The 16,806-nt window shown below is 39.9% G+C and overlaps 2 protein-coding genes and 1 pseudogene across 2 annotated transcripts; 2 read left to right on the top strand and 1 right to left on the bottom strand.

Annotated features, from left to right (window-relative positions):
• The first annotated feature begins 2,815 nt into the window (after positions 1 to 2,815).
• On the top strand, positions 2,816 to 3,766 carry LOC135563826 (homeobox protein goosecoid-2). Its single transcript, XM_065007454.1, has 3 exons — positions 2,816 to 3,050; positions 3,338 to 3,576; positions 3,679 to 3,766. Exons 1-3 carry the CDS (start codon positions 2,816 to 2,818, stop codon positions 3,754 to 3,756), a joined length of 552 nt encoding a protein of 183 aa, XP_064863526.1. The 3' UTR covers positions 3,757 to 3,766.
• Positions 3,767 to 3,869: 103 nt separating this feature from the next.
• On the top strand, positions 3,870 to 16,019 carry LOC115105824 (splicing factor ESS-2 homolog). The gene is made up of 10 exons (XM_029628237.2): positions 3,870 to 4,234; positions 4,509 to 4,677; positions 4,793 to 4,882; positions 7,796 to 7,965; positions 8,122 to 8,239; positions 13,444 to 13,577; positions 13,734 to 13,836; positions 14,014 to 14,123; positions 14,202 to 14,317; positions 14,479 to 16,019. The coding sequence occupies exons 1-10, from the start codon at positions 4,097 to 4,099 to the stop codon at positions 14,756 to 14,758; spliced, it is 1,428 nt and encodes a 475-aa protein (XP_029484097.1). The 5' UTR covers positions 3,870 to 4,096; the 3' UTR covers positions 14,759 to 16,019.
• Positions 15,415 to 16,615, bottom strand: LOC115104806 (testis-specific serine/threonine-protein kinase 1-like; annotated as a pseudogene).
• Between the last annotated feature and the right edge of the window lie 191 nt (positions 16,616 to 16,806).

Genomic DNA, 16,806 nt, shown 5'->3' with positions numbered 1-16,806 from the left:
TTATCTCTTGCATTTCATAGATGATGGAACAAACAAAACATGTTTTTTTCATTGTATTATCTTTTACCAGATCTAATGTGTTATTCTCCTATATTAATTTCACATTTCCACAAACTTCAAAGTGTTTCCTTTCAAATGGTATCAATAATATCCTTGCTTCAGGTCCTGAGCTACAGGCAGTTAAATTTGGGTATGTCATTTTAGACAAACATTTCAGGTCAGTTAACAACAAAGGCAAGCATTCCGGAGTCGCCTCTTCACTGTTGACTTTGAGACTGGTGTTTTGCGTATTTAATGTATTAATGTATTTAATTAAGCTGGCAGTTGAGGACTTGAGGACATCTGTTTCTCTTTTGTTACCCTGTTTTCTCCATAATTTCGTGGTATCCAATTGTTTTAGTAGCTACTATCTTGTCTGGAGCTACAACTCCAGTACGGACTCGGGAGAGATGAGAGGTTGAATGTCGTGCGTCCTCTGATACAGAACCCATCCAAGCCGCACTGCTTCTTAACACAGCGCGCACCCAACCCGGAAGCCAGCCGACACATTGGAGGAAACACCGCGCGTCTGGCAACCTTGGTTAGCGCGCACTGCGCCCGGCCCGCCACAGGAGTGTCTGGTTAGAGGCAGTTTGTGCTGTTTTGTGAAGGGAATGGTACACAGCGTTGTACGAGATCTTCAGTTTCTTGGCAATTTCTCACATGGAAAAGCCTTCATTTCTCAGAACAAGAATAGACTGACGAGTTTCAGAAGAAAGTTCTTTGTTTCTGGCCATTTTGAGCCTGTAATCGAACCCACAAATACTAATGCTACAGATACTCAACTAGTCTAAAGAAGGCCAGTTGTATTGCTTCTTTAGTTAGCACAGTTTTCAGCTGTGCTAACATAATTGCAAAAGGGTTTTATAACGATCAATTCGACTTTTAAAATGAAAAACTTGGATTAGCTAACACAACGTACGGTTGGAACACAGGAGTGATGGTTTCTGATAATGGGCCTCTGTACACCTATGTAGATATTCCTTTTTTTTTTTTTTTAAATCTGCCGTTTCCAACTACAATAGTAATTTACAACATTAACAATGTCTACACTGTTTTACACATCAATTTGATGTTATTTTAATGGACAAGAAATGTGCTTTTGTTTCATAAACAAGGACAATTCTAAGTGACCCCAAACTTTTGAACGGCAGTGTATATATATTTTTAGTTAGTCTAGCCTTTCCAAACTTGTAGTAGTTATGGCTGAATACCGACTGGGCACGCAGGGAACATCCCCAGGGGCCCTGACCTCCAGGGGAAACCTATTGATTAGTTTAGTCATTCTCTCTCAGATATTGTATTATCATGGCATAGGTAATTACAAAATGGGTAGAATTGCAGGTACTTTGCTGAAAAACTGCAAAAATGTTCTCTAATTTTTTTGTATGTTTTCCAGATTCTATGTTTTTACACACCAATAGTGCCTTTGACAACAACAATATAATGTGCTTTTATCATACTAATCCCTGGTAATGAATTTAACACCCTTGAACCAATGTGGAAGTGATACAATGTCTTCCTTTGAAAAATCACAAAGACCAGAGATAGCTATCTCAACAGCTCAAAAGACTATACATCAACAATCTGCTGGCTATTAAACCCCCAGTGAAAGGGATGTGGTGGTGTTTATTGTTATCTGTTTTCAAACACCCCTTATCTGAGGAGCTTAGGACAGATTCTGAAAATCCATTAATTCCTTGATAAAAAGGTGTGTTGCCTTATATGAAATCAAAGGATTTGTTGGAGAATAAATACAACCTGTAATAGATTCACCTCAGCAGTGCACATTGTCAGAGAAGTCAGACTGAATGACTGCACTTCATAGATAAGGCCCAGTACTCATGCTGTGAATACTAAAATAGAGATTGTCAGAAGCCTTGGCTATCCATACCTGTACATTTTGACTGATGTGTCATCTCTGAATATGCTCCCTTTGTGAATGGCTGTTATGCTGAAAAATGCTGAATGCCGGCTGCTCTGCAGCTGATCCTTCCTACTCCCAGCCTGCTTGTGTTTTGTGTGGTGAGGATGGGTGCTGTGACAACAAAAATGATAAAATTAAATAGTCTCTGTACAAAGGATCAATAAGTCGTAGACCTTCGTATTGGAACTGTATGATTCAGATTGATTGAAAACTAGGGATATAAACTCTGCTGTTTTGTATTTAAATGGTGAATCCCTCTAAATGTATAGAAAATAAATAGAACTGTGTGAATTTTGATGGTGAACTCAAACAAACGAGGACTGCAAGTGTTGTGAAGAAAGGAATTCAGGGGCAAATCCCCAATAGGTCCTTGGTCACACCAAAAGGTTCATCCATAAGTCCATGTTTCTAATACCAAGCAATCTCTTTCTCTAAAACCACAACAATAAGGATCTTAGAAGCTCTGTACCCCTAATTTAATACAGTGAAATCTGATTTATTTTTCCGAAAGCAAAGCAATGGGGCCAGATTAGCTGAATCTCCCATCCCCCCTAACACCCTCGCCAAACTGCCCAGATTAGTTGGGAATTAAGTTTCAAACATTTTATATGTGTCTGGTCTATAGGCGGATTATGTTTTTTCTTTTTCTTTTTCTTTGTTAAATTTCTCTTATAAAATGAGAACGAGTGGGTCTGTCATTGAGCACAGTGGAAAAGGGAGAGGATTACTGTATGGCATATGCTTCACCCAGATGCATTAACTGGATGCCTTGGCTGGCACTTTAAACACTAGTTTGAATTTCAAGTGAATTCTTTGGGCAGAAAGCTTGTCATGGAGGGGTCAAGTAGGATGGAGAGACAGAAGTTTCCATTCACCATTGACAGTATACTGAACAGATTTCCAAGTAACAGTGAGGAGAGTAGGCAGTCTGGTGCCACCCACAACCCTGTACCAAGTGAGGTTGGAGCAAGATCAGAGAGTATTACTGCTGGGAGCCACATAGAACATCCACAGCACACCTGTTCATGCTGCTGCTACTGCTCCCACTGCGGAGAGGTGTTCCAGGCTGACTATCCTCCTGAAAGTAAGACTTAAACCTATGACAATTTTGAGACTAGGATCACGCTTCATTTTACTCTCGCAATATATGTTTGTTTAATGATGATGTTTAAAGCAGTTCAGTTGTTTTTCCCATTAGCCATGAAGGCCTATATGTTCATGCTTTGATCTGAAATCAATGTTCTTTACATCAATGTGCCTAAAACACTTAAATGTACATTTGTAAGTTGTTGTTCGTATGTGTATGTTTGTTGTGAGAAAAAATATTATTCAAAAATAAAAACACTTACATGTAAAGTTATTTTAATTCAGCATGCCAATATGCATGGTCCAGAAGAATGTTTCCGGAGCCATGCAGGCCAGGAGGAAATACCCACAGAGAGGAGCAGTCCTTCAGTCAGGTCCAGAGGCGCACCCGGCGACACCGCACCATATTCACCGAGGATCAGCTGGACGCTCTGGAAGAGCTGTTCCTTCAGAACCAGTATCCAGATGTGAAGACGCGGGAAAAACTAGCACTGAGTACTCATTTACACGAAGAGCGAGTAGAGGTAGGCAGCTACGTGTTTCTTTTTGTCCGCTTTTAAATCAGTTTGTTTTATTACGTTTAAAACGTGTAGTCAATGTAGCTTAATTTGATTTGATTTCGATAGGTGTGGTTTAAAAACCGAAGAGCAAAGTGGAGGCGACAAAAAAGAACAGCATTTAGTGTGCGAAACTTGGAAAACTAGAAGATTATGCCGGATATGTCCATCGTGAAGACATTTTTGGATACTTTGCATCCAATGCAATAATGAGGCTAGATTAATTCTAAAAACGCCAGACATTTCTGGTGACGTCACGCGTGTACATTCTCCCAATGACGTTCCTTGATTAGCAAAACGTCAACTAAGAACTATTGATATAACTATGTGAATTAAATTAAGGTATTCATACGCTTCTATTTTCAGAGGCTCTTTGTAGTTTATAACGGGATTATTTACATTCAGCCAGGTTTTGTTTGGCTTGCTAGCTAACAGAGAAGTCAAGGCCACCAGAGACCATTTCGCTAACTTCTTCTAGCGACCGACAATGGAAGGATTTGGAAAGGCGCTGATGTCTGGAACCCTTGTCCCAGCTAATCCTGTCACAACAGTTGCTCTTCGACAGCCACCCGAGGAAACAAAGAAAACAAACCGAAGGGTTCTCGATGAAGACAACTACATACAGGTAACGTTAACGTTGTGGAACAGACAGCTAAGCAAGCTAGTTAGCCAGTGCTCATTTTAGCCTACCTGCAGCTGTCTAATAATACAGTAGGTTTACAGTGTTGCTGTAAATCTAAGTTAAGGTCAATACAGATCCATGTGATTTAACAAACATAGTGGTGATGTTATACATATACAACCGCATTGTTTAGTATGTGCTGTGTGTGTTGGGGCTAGGCCGTGTTGATAGTTGCCAATGTCTTCCTAACTTGTCTGTTTTGTATGACTTTCAACAGAGTTTAGAGAAGATCATCCAGAGGGACTTTTTCCCAGATGTGACCAAGTTACATGCACAGAAGGACTACCTCGAAGCTGAGGAAAATGGGGATCTTGGGAAGATGAGGGAAATATCCATTAAGTATGGGTCATCTTTAGCCAAGTCCACACCACGCTCCACTGCCCCATGTGAGTAAGGTGATAAGTAAATTGTGTCAAGGAAACTCTTTTCCACATAATGTACTGGTTGTCTATGAATGCAGCAATGGTGCCATAATAATATGCCACCCACTGGTTTGTTTAGATGTTACTCCAGCTTCCTTTGAGACACCAGAGGGTCGTCCTGGGTCTCCCTGTTCTGTACTGGGCAAAAACAAGAAAGGAACAGACGTGGGTAAGTTCCTGTTCACCAGGGTGACTGAAAATGGCACTACTCTGTCTAAAGTTAGCCACACCTTTCACAATTTAAAAATTTGATTTTGCAATGATTTGCGATCCACAACTAATTTCTGGGATCACAGGTAAATCCTAAAAGTTGTAGGTGCCGACCAAGACGTTGTAGGTCGCATAATGTGAGCAATTGAAAAATGTGCGATTTGGGTTCTGGCGCTTTCCTGATAAGCATATTAGGTCCTGATTTATTTATTATTTATATATAAAAAATAATTCTGACATACCACATATTTTTGGTCGTATCTTGTGTAGTGAAGGGGTGCGCTGACGTATCTTGTGTAGTGAAGGGGTGCGCTGACCAGCTGTCAAGTGTCTATACTTGACAGGAGCTGATCATGGACTATAGGAGGAAGAGGGCAGAACACGTCCCCCCCCCCATCCACATCAACGGTGCTGTAGTGGAGCGGGTCGAACTTCAAGTTCCTCTGTGTCCACAAGTTCCTCTGTGTCCTGTCCGTCCAGGACCTCTATACCAGGCGGTGTCAGAGGAAACCCCTAAAAATTGTCAGACTCCTGCCACCCAAGTCATAGACTGTTTTCTCTACTACCGCATGACAAGCGGTACCGATGCACCAAGGCTGGAACCAACAGGACCCTGGACAGCTTGTACTCCCAAGCCATCCCAAAAGACTGCTAAATAGTTAGTCCGGGTAGCTATTTGGTTAACTATTTAACTATCTGCATTAACCCTTTTAGCACTAACTTTTGATTCCTCACATACGCTGCTGCTACTTCATTATCTGCCACTTATTCCTGGTTATATGTACATACAGTGCCTTGCGAAAGTATTCGGCCCCCTTGAACTTTGTGACCTTTTGCCACATTTCAGGCTTCAAACATAAAGATATAAAACTGTATTTTTTTTGTGAAGAATCAACAACAAGTGGGACACAATCATGAAGTGGAACGACATTTATTGGATATTTCAAACTTTTTTAACAAATCAAAAACTGAAAAATTGGGCGTGCAAAATTATTCAGCCCCTTTACTTTCAGTGCAGCAAACTCTCCAGAAGTTCAGTGAGGATCTCTGAATGATCCAATGTTGACCTAAATTACTAATGATGATAAATACAATCCACCTGTGTGTAATCAAGTCTCCGTATAAATGCACCTGCACTGTGATAGTCTCAGAGGTCCGTTAAAAGCGCAGAGAGCATCATGAAGAACAAGGAACACACCAGGCAGGTCCGAGATACTGTTGTGAAGAAGTTTAAAGCCGGATTTGGATACAAAAAGATTTCCCAAGCTTTAAACATCCCAAGGAGCACTGTGCAAGCGATAATATTGAAATGGAAGGAGTATCAGACCACTGCAAATCTACCAAGACCTGGCCGTCCCTCTAAACTTTCAGCTCATACAAGGAGAAGACTGATCAGAGATGCAGCCAAGAGGCCCATGATCACTCTGGATGAACTGCAGAGATCTACAGCTGAGGTGGGAGACTCTGTCCATAGGACAACAATCAGTCGTATATTGCACAAATCTGGCCTTTATGGAAGAGTGGCAAGAAGAAAGCCATTTCTTAAAGATATCCATAAAAAGTGTTGTTTAAAGTTTGCCACAAGCCACCTGGGAGACACACCAAACATGTGGAAGAAGGTGCTCTGGTCAGATGAAACCAAAATTGAACTTTTTGGCAACAATGCAAAACGTTTGGCGTAAAAGCAACACAGCCCATCACCCTGAACACACCATCCATCCCCACTGTCAAACATGGTGGTGGCAGCATCATGGTTTGGGCCTGCTTTTCTTCAGCAGGGACAGGGAAGATGGTTAAAATTGATGGGAAGATGGATGGAGCCAAATACAGGACCATTCTGGAAGAAAACCCGATGGAGTCTGCAAAAGACCCGAGACTGGGACTGAGATTTGTCTTCCAACAAGACAATGATCCAAAACATAAAGCAAAATCTACAATGGAATGGTTAAAAAATAAACATATCCAGGTGTTAGAATGGCCAAGTCAAAGTCCAGACCTGAATCCAATCGAGAATCTGTGGAAAGAACTGAAAACTGCTGTTCACAAATGCTCTCCATCCAACCTCACTGAGCTCGAGCTGTTTTGCAAGGGGGAATGGGAAAAAAATTCAGTCTCTCGATGTGCAAAACTGATAGAGACATACCCCAAGCGACTTACAGCTGTAATCGCAGCAAAAGGTGGCGCTACAAAGTATTAACTTAAGGGGGCTGAATAATTTTGCACGCCCAATTTTTCAGTTTTAGATGTTTTAAAAAAGTTTGAAATATCCAATAAATGTCGTTCCACTTCATGATTGTGTCCCACTTGTTGTTGATTCTTCCCAAAAAAATACAGTTTTATATCTTTATGTTTGAAGCCTGAAATGTGGCAAAAGGTCGCAAAGTTCAAGGGGGCCGAATACTCTCGCAAGGCACTGTATCTACTTCATTTACCTCGTACTCCAGCACATCGACTTGGTACTGGTACCCCTTGTATATAGCCAAGTTATCATTACTCGCTGTGTATTTATTGTTACTATTGCGTGTTTTACTTTTCTATTATTTCTCTATTTTCTTTCTCTCTGCATTGTTGGAAAGCAAACTCATGTCATATGAGCACACCAATTGCAGACTTTAGGATTACAAGATTATGCCGAGAGTTCGCATAATGTAACTGCTTCCCCAATTTAAAGATTTTTGTTGTCATATAATGTATGCTTAGCTTAAGGACACCCAACTTTACAATGGCTCTCAAGACTATTTAGAATATAGGTCTTCCAGCTGTTATGATCTAGTGGTAATTGGTCGTTGATTTCTTATATAGTGCTATGTAAAGAACTCAATTTCAGCAGTAAGATGTATTCCCTGTGTTTGTTGATGTTGTGTGTTTGTAGTGAACAAGGAAGGAGACGAGGAAGAGAAAGAGCTGCCCTGTCTTGATCGCTTCTTGGCTAAGAACACAAGCGAGGATAATGCATCCTTTGAGCAGATCATGGTTCTGGCAGAAGACAAGGAAAAGTTGAGGCATGCGTGGCTGTATGAGGCAGAGGCTGAATTTAAACAGGTACACTTGCCATAATCTCATTTGATCACATGTGAATTGCACACTACTCAAATGCTGTATGTAATGCTCCTAGGGTGTTATTAAAAATGTGTCATGTGTTGAATTTTTAAAATATTTTCTCCTTCAATGTTATAACAGCATGTTTCTGATTTTTAGCGGCATGAAGAAAACCTTGCACTTCCTTCATCTGAGAAGCAGGCCCTTGAGTGTGTAAAGGCAGGACTGGAGACCTGGGAGTACAAAGCAAAGAATGCCCTTATGTACTATCCAGAGGGTGAGGATGAGCCAAACAATTATTTTCCTGCATGATAAACGTACCTGTTATCTTGCTTTTTATTTTTCATTTTTTTAATTACCTTTATTTAACCAGGCAAGTCCATTAATTAAGAACAAATTCTTATTTTCAATGACAGCCTAGGAACAGTTAACTGCCTGTTCAGGGGCAGAACAACAGTACCATGTCAGCTCGGGGGTTTGAACTTGCAACCTTCCGGTTACTAGTCCAACGCTCTAACCACTAGGCTACCCTGCCGCTTGATTATAATGTGGTTTGAATAGGGTGCATAAAGCCACGAAGTCACACATACAAACACTATACTATAGACCAGGGTTCCTCAACTGGCGGCCCACGGGCCAAATTTGTCCCTGTGGGTGGTTTTATTTGGTCCCCCAAGTTTTCTGAGCAAAAAAAAACGATTGTGTTTTTTTGTTGTTGGATGTAATAAATTGAGAACAACATAATCATAATCAGTGATTTTAATTCATTAAATCTGTTCAAGTATTCCCTCACATAAGAGAGACGTGATCGTATACAAATGTAAGCAAGGTTTGAGGGTTTTAGCTGTGTTTCATACCTGTTTCGGCTTCTTGTGGTCAATTTACTGTCGACAAATTGTTTGCAATTATGACCATCCACTCAAGAAAAATGTATTTAAATTGAAATACAGAAATATCTCATTTACATACACTACCGTTCAAAAGTTTAGGGTCACTTAGAGATGTCATTGTTTTTGAAAGAAAATGACTTTTTTTTGTCCATTTAAAATAACATCAAATTTATCAGAAATACAGTGTAGACATTGTTAATGTTGTAAATTACTATTGTAGCTGGAAACGGCAGATTTTTAATGGAATATCTAAATAGGTGTACAGAGGCACATTATCAGCAACCATCACTCCTGTCTTCCAATGGCACGTTGTGTTAGCTAATCCAAGATTATAATTTAAAAAAGGCTAATTGATAATTTAGAAAACCCTTTTGCAATTATGTTAGCACAGCTGAAAACTGTCGTTCTGATTAAATAAGCAATAAAACTGGCCTTTTTTTTAGACTAGTTGAGTATCTGGAACATCAACATTTGTGGGTTTGATTACAGGCTCAAAATGTCCAGAAACCAAGTACCTTCTTATGAAACTCGTCAGTCTATTCTTGTTCTGAGAAATGAAGGCTATTCCATGCGAGAAATTGCCAAGAAACTGAAGATCTGGTACAACGCTGTGTACTACTCCCTTCACAGAACAGCGCAAACTGGCTCTGACCAGAATAGAAAGAGGAGTGGGAGGCCCCGGTGCACAACTGAGCAAGAGGACAAGTACATTAGTGTCTAGGTTGAGAAATAGACGCCTCACAAGTCCTCAACTGGCAGCTTCATTAAATAGTACAAAATGTACAAAATATACAATGACGTACCATGAAACACAACAGTGCAAGCAAAAAAAGCTAGAAGTAAAATCTACTGGATTAGAGGTGCTAGTGTCTGAGTACAACCAAAAAGTTTTGTCTCACTCAGTTGTTGCTTGACCAGTACAAATAAAAACATAGCTTCAAAGAGAACCATCAGGACAATTCAAGTTGTTTTAGCAATAAAGTACCACAGTAGGAGTCATAATACCTATAAAACCTAGCGGTCAAACGGAAATGGTTCCAATAATTTTTTCACCATTCATTTTTCCCATAGGGGATTTTAGAAACACTTCAAATAAGGGCTGTGTTTTGTTTAGGCTATCCCTGGCGTGACGTTTTGATAACCGTGTAAATCTCTCTAAGGCAAGGTGACTTATCAATATAGTCGCCTGTATTTACATCCCAAAAATGAAATGATAATTAGCTGCTACTGTGGCTATCATAAAGGACTACAAATGCCATGATGAGCTGGGTGAGACTTCCAAATCATGGCAAAGGTAATAATCTCTTGATTAACTATCTAATGTTAGTTAAAAATAGTAATGATTCAATTGGCTACATTTCTTTAAATTGATTATTCTGTTAAGAGGATCAGACCCTTTTTTTCAATTTTCGCCTAAAATGACATACCCAAATCTAACTGCCTGTAGCAAGGATATGCATTTTCTTGGTACCATTTGATAGGAAACACTTTGAAGTTTGTGGAAATGTGAAAGGAATGTAGGAGAATATAACACATTAGATCTGGTAAAAGATAATACAAAGAAGAAAACAAATGTAAAAAATAAAATGTTTTGTACCATCTTTGAAATGCAAGAGAGGGTATAATGTATTATTCCAGCCCAGGTGCAATTTAGATTTCGGCCACTAGATGGCAGCAGTGTGCGCACCGTTTACGACTGATCCAATGAACCATTGCATTTCTGTTCAAAATGTATTAAGACTACCCAAATGTGCCTAATTTGTTTATTATTAACTTTTCATGTTCAAAACTGTGCATTCTCTTCAAACAAGAACATGGTATTATTTCACTGTAATAGCTACTGTAAATTGGACAGTGCAGTTAGAGTAACAGGAATTTAAGCTATATGCCAATATCAGATACGTCTATGTCCTAGGAATGTTCTTGTTACTTACAACCTCATGCTAATCGCATTAGCCTACATTGGCTCAACCGTCCCACAGGGGACCCACCAATCCTGAAGAGGTTTTAACTGTCTTGTGCACTTTTTAAAAATTGACACAATACCTGTTAGCAAAGGTGTCAGCAAGAGATGACGTGCAGGGATTTGTAGTTTTGCATTATGTTTACTTTGATGCTAATTAGCATTTTCGAATCTGAGTAAATAAAGTTGAATATATGGGTAAAATGATTGGAAACATTTCCCTGTTTGACCACTAGGTTTTATGGGTATTATGACACATCCACTGTGGGGCTCTATGGCAAACATACTTCAAATGAATAGGCAACACTCACCAATAAGCCATCCATCCTCTTTCGCTCCCTCCTGTAGGCGTATAGGCCAACATTGCTGTTTTGCAGAGTGAATGAGTCGTGCGTTCCACCTGGCCACAACATGTGAATGTGGTGGCTATGTTATGTTCAAGTATAGATCTCCTGCACATTAAGAGTGAAAGCCTTTTCTGTTCACATAGCCTAGTTGAAGTCGTTTTGGGATGGTGCTTTTATGGCGATGTGGATGCTGTCTATTGCGCTGTTGGTATTTGGGAACCCATTTATGGCATAGAAACCCCTCTTGACTTCAACCTGTTTTGCGATGGTGTATGGAAATTGTATGTTACAATTTGGCTGATTATTGCATCCATCGAGGGATGTGAGATGCAGATCGGCAAGCTCCCACTGAAAAGTGCCCTTTGTCAAAAACCAGAGTGTGAATAACACTTTAATGTGCAGCGCAATGGCATGTTTGCTTTTCTAAAGTAGGTCTTAAATCCTCACAAAGATCCTATAAGATTGGTTTTGGGAAACGATATCTGATGAGCAAAATCAGTACTTTCTGAAGAAGAAAAAAAGTACCACTTGTCTCTAAAAATGCGCTCTCTGAAATGAAGTGTGTGCCAAATCTTCCAACAGAGCAAGATCAGCCATATCTCATTCAATTTCCCATTATCGCAGTCTTTTATAGTATTTCAACAATGTTTTCACTTTCACACATGCCTTTAATTTAACAAATTACTGTACTTGAATTAGTATTTGGCGCATGTGACATACAATTTCTTGACTTTATATGGATTATCATAAATGCATGAGTTCACAATGGTAATACAATTAAATCGAAAAATATTTTAAATTATTACTTTCCCAATTGTACACTTAAATCAGTTCCCTTGTTCCACCACATGACACTGTGCGTACGCATGGTCATGGCAGTGCGTAAATGTATGCAAACTCAAAAAAAACGTTCATATTGATAAATCTGACACTTTGTGTGTAAATGATCGCACGGTTTGCGCACAGACTTATACCTACACATGATTGATTAAATGAGGCCCCAGGATTATACGATATTTGCACATTCTTTTAAAAATTCTTCAAGCTTTGTGAAGTTGGTTGTTGATCATTGCTAGACATTTCAAGTCTTGCCACAGATTTTCAAGCTGATTTAAGTCAAAACTCTAACTACTACTGTAGGCCACTCAGGAACATTCAGTGTCATCTTGGTAAGCAACTCGTGTATATTGTGCCTTCTGTTTTAGATTATTGTCCTGCTGGAAGGTGAATTTGTCTTTTGGAAAGCAGACGGAACCAGGTTATCCTCTAGGATTTTGCCTGTGCTTAGCTCTATTCCTTTTATCAACAAAAAAACTCCCTAGTCCTTGCTGATGATAAACATATCCAGAACATGATGCAGCCACCACCATACTTGAAAATATGAAGAGGGGTACTCGGTGATGTTATGTTGGATTTGCCCTAAACAGAACGCTTTGTATTCAGGACATAAAGTTAATCTCTTTGCTGCATTTTTTGCAGTTTAATTCAGTGCCTTACAGCAAACAGGATGCATGTTTTGGAATGTGTTTTATTCTTTACAGGCTTCCTTTTTTTAAAAACTTTGTCAATTAAGTTAGTATTGTGGAGTAACTTCTGTGTTGTTGATTCATCCTCAGTTTTCTCCTATCACAGCCATTAAACTCTAACTGTTTTAAAGGCTCTGGCAGCTACGTTAGGAAGGATGCCTGTATCCTTGTAGTGACTGGGTGTATTGATACACCATCCAAAGTGTAATTAATAACTTCACCTTGCTCAAAGGGATATTCATTGTCTGTTTATTTACATTTTACCCATCTACCAATGGGTGCCGTTCTTTGCGAGGCATTGGAAAACGTCCCTGGTCTTTGTGGTTGAATCTGTGTTTGAAATTCACTGCTCGACTAAGGGACCTTACATATAATTGTAATTGTGTTGGGTACAGAGATGAGGTAGTCATTCAAAAATAATGTTCAACACTATTATTGCAAATTTTTACTCCTGAACTTATTTTTAGCTTGCCATAACAAATGGGTTGAATACTTGTTGACTCAAGACATTTAATCTTTTCATTTAAAATGAATTTGTAGAAATGTCTAAAAGCATAATTCCATGTTGACATTATGGGGTATTGTGTGTAAGGCCAGTGATGGCAAATCTCAATTTAATTATTTAAAAATTCGGGCTGCACACCAAAATGTGGAAAAAGTCAAGGCTGTGAATACTTTTTGAAGGCACTGTACATGATGAATTATTTGACGTTGTATAAGTTGAGTTGAACACCTTCATGATCTTTTTTAATAAGGTGTCCAAGATGATGACACACTCTTCAAGAAACCCAGGGAGGTGATTCACAAGAACACTCGCTTTGTGGGAGACCCCTTCAGCAAAGCCCTTAACAAATGCCAGCTTCAACAGGCTGCAGCCCTCAATGCACAGGTAAAGTGCTTTCCTGACAAGTTATTGGTTTTAAGTAAATGGTTGTATCCTATTTTTAGTCAAGGGATTTTAAAGTAGAGGAAGGTCATGGTATCTAAAGATCAAATTAAATGGATTGATCCTGAATGATTTATCTGACTGAGTGTTTATCTCCAGTTCAAACAGGGTAAAGTAGGCCCAGATGGCAAAGAACTTAATGCCCAGGATTCCCCTAACGTGAATGGATATGGGTTTGAAGGAACTCCCTGCCCTTCCCCAGGTAAGTAGTTATATTCAAGATCACTTTCAATATTCTCAACAACTAAATAATTATCAGAAATACTTAGTTATTGGGTAAGAATATATGTTTTTCCAACATTTGGTGCTGTTAGAGAGGCTTCCATAAAACAACTGCATAAAAACGAAACTCCCCTAAAGCCTGATATGGTCCTACCAGGTATGGCTGAGTCCCCCCTGATGACCTGGGGTGAGATAGAGAGCACCCCCTTTCGCCTGGATGGGTCTGACTCACCGTTTCAAGAGAGGAACATCGGCCCATCATTTAAGGTACAAGCCAATGGCTGGCAGCCCCCCCAAATGTTTTGTTCAGAGTAGTGTCTTAACCTGAGATAAACTGACACACAGATTCCAGAACCAGGAAGAAGAGAGAGGTTGGGTTTGAAAATGGCCAATGAGGCTGCCGCCAAAAACCGGGCAAAGAAGCAAGAAGCATTGCGAAAGGTCACAGAAAACCTGGCAAGGTAAAAACGGATTGAAGTTTTATTTAACTAAATTGCTTTGATTTTTGTATTTGCAAAACCTCATGTTTTTTCATAGCTCAATTCTATGACCTCTTGTTATACAAAATTCTTAGTCCTTTTAAAATGCTTTTATTATTTTAAACCTAATTTCTGTCTTTCAGTCTCACCCCAAAAGGCCTGAGCCCAGCATTGACCCCTGCCCTTCAGAGGCTTGTAAACCGCACCTCCAGCAAATACACAGACAAAGCTCTAAGGGCAAGCTACACACCATCACCCACACACAGAGGAGCAGGCTCCAAGACCCCCCTGGGTGGTCCAGCCACTCCCTCAGGCACTCCGACACCAAGCAAAGCTAGGACCCCCGCCTCCCAGGACCCAGCATCCATCACAGACGACTTACTGCAGCTTCCCAAGAGGAGGAAAGCATCTGACTTCTTCTGACTGGAGTAAAGCAAAACTGAGAGAGAACGGTTATCTTGAGGAAGTGAACTCTTACATGTTTAAAGCAAGTTGTCATCAAGCAAATTACCGGCCATGTTTCTCTCTAACCCACCTCAGGCCCTCCCCCTGGATTTTATGGACTTGCCTTTTATGGCTGGAACAGTCTGTGCACAATGAAGGGCCGAGTCATAATACCAACTCTGAATTCAAGGATAATTGGAAAACTCAGGTCATTACTGTTTTTAGGGTGTTGGACAGAAATGCATAGTATGTACTGTGTTAGAAACCTTCCAAGAGTGGATAACTTACAATATGTGGGATCCAAAGAGATGATATAATTGTACATAGCCTAGGCTGATGTTATTTTAATCTTGGTGAATGTTACGAGGATTTGTTGAATTTTTTGTTTGTTAATATGTTCAAATGTAAGCCTCTATTGTATGCCTTTTTCTGCAATCTAATCTTTCAGTCCTCAACCTAAAAATGGCCTTGTTGTAAATCCCAAATGTTGACACTCACCTTTGTCATAGCAGACTCGACATCTAAAAATGTAACGAAGTCTCTATTGTTCATCTTGACAAATATGTATGTTCCATTGATTATGAACTATTCAAGTGGAATAAATCCAGGACTTCAACATCAGGAATCAGCAGGGATGTTGTTCCTTGCTTCAGGGAATTATTTTTTCTTTGTGTGCTTAGATGTCCCAGCTGCATCTTTGCTCTCCACTGAAGGTTTTGGATCTGATTCGGCCTCCGCTTTCACCCCTTTCTTGTTCTCATTGCCATGAGGATTCTTACTACTTTCCCCCATCCTTTCCTTTTTGGAGCAAGCTGCTTCCGATGTGGAAGGCCCATCTTCCCGTCTCGTACTACCATCATGTGATTTGGACTGCACCCATACATGCTCAAGGATATTGTCAATCTCTACCCTCTGGGCCACATTGTTGTTAAGCACGCGATATATCAAGCCTTTGTACTCTGTTGGGACAGCTTTGCTGTGTGGGAAATCAATGCAATGCTCTTTCTGAATCTTCAGCATCTTCTTGATATTGGAGTCATCATAGGGAATAGAATGACCCCCATACTCCAAACATCATACACTATGGGGTTGTATGGGACCCCCTGTAATACCTCTGGTGATGCATAGGCTGCAGAGCCACAGAACGTTTTGCTGAGAATCATTTGTCCATCCTCATCATATTTGATCCTCCTGGCGAAACCAAAGTCTGACACTTTGAGATTAAAGTCTTGGTCCAATAGCAGGTTTTCACATTTCAAGTCTCTATGAACAACATCTAGGGCATGTGTGAATTTTATTGCAAGTGACAGCTGTTTGACCAGTTTTCTGGTGAAATCTTCGGGCAAGACACCCCTGAATTTGACTCCAGTAGGTCCCCTTGCACACCAAGCTCCATAATCATGTACACCTTGCCTTCTGAAGATCTCGAAGGTATTGACGATGTTGAGGTGGTTTAGGGATGCAAGAATGTCCAGTTCCCGGGGCAAGAACTTCTCAAAACAATCCGGCGGCGCCCTTTTTCTGTTAATAATTTTGATTGCCACATTGGTCTTCAGACGCTCGGAATAAGCGGATTTTACTTTGGCGTACGACCCTCGCCTAAACTGATGCCTAATGTATAGCCTCGTTTCTTAAGCACCAGTGAGTCGTCCATGGCTAAATAGGACGACCCGAACTATTTTGGTGAATGTTATAATACACCATTATTGACACCCTATGTGTGATTAACATTCTATAATTTAACACTAACTTGGGAAATTACAAATGTTGTTTCTATTACATGTTTATTTGCGTAATAATGGAATGTTTAATTCTTCAAAAGCAGTCATTGATGTATGCCATTAGGCGCATGGCTCATTTCCCAGTCATTGCATGTTATCTGAAAGGATGTTATAACATTAGTGAATTGTATATGATGCCTACATGTATACATTAAGAAAATAATTATAATCAATGTGTGAATTGATAAAAAATAACTTTCATTACATTTCATGAAACGTTTCAATACCCATGCATAAGATGTTTAG

Source organism: Oncorhynchus nerka, linkage group LG22 (genome assembly GCF_034236695.1).
Source record: "Oncorhynchus nerka isolate Pitt River linkage group LG22, Oner_Uvic_2.0, whole genome shotgun sequence".
Lineage (NCBI taxonomy): Eukaryota > Metazoa > Chordata > Actinopteri > Salmoniformes > Salmonidae > Oncorhynchus > Oncorhynchus nerka.
This window is presented reverse-complemented; position numbering and strand designations above follow the sequence as displayed.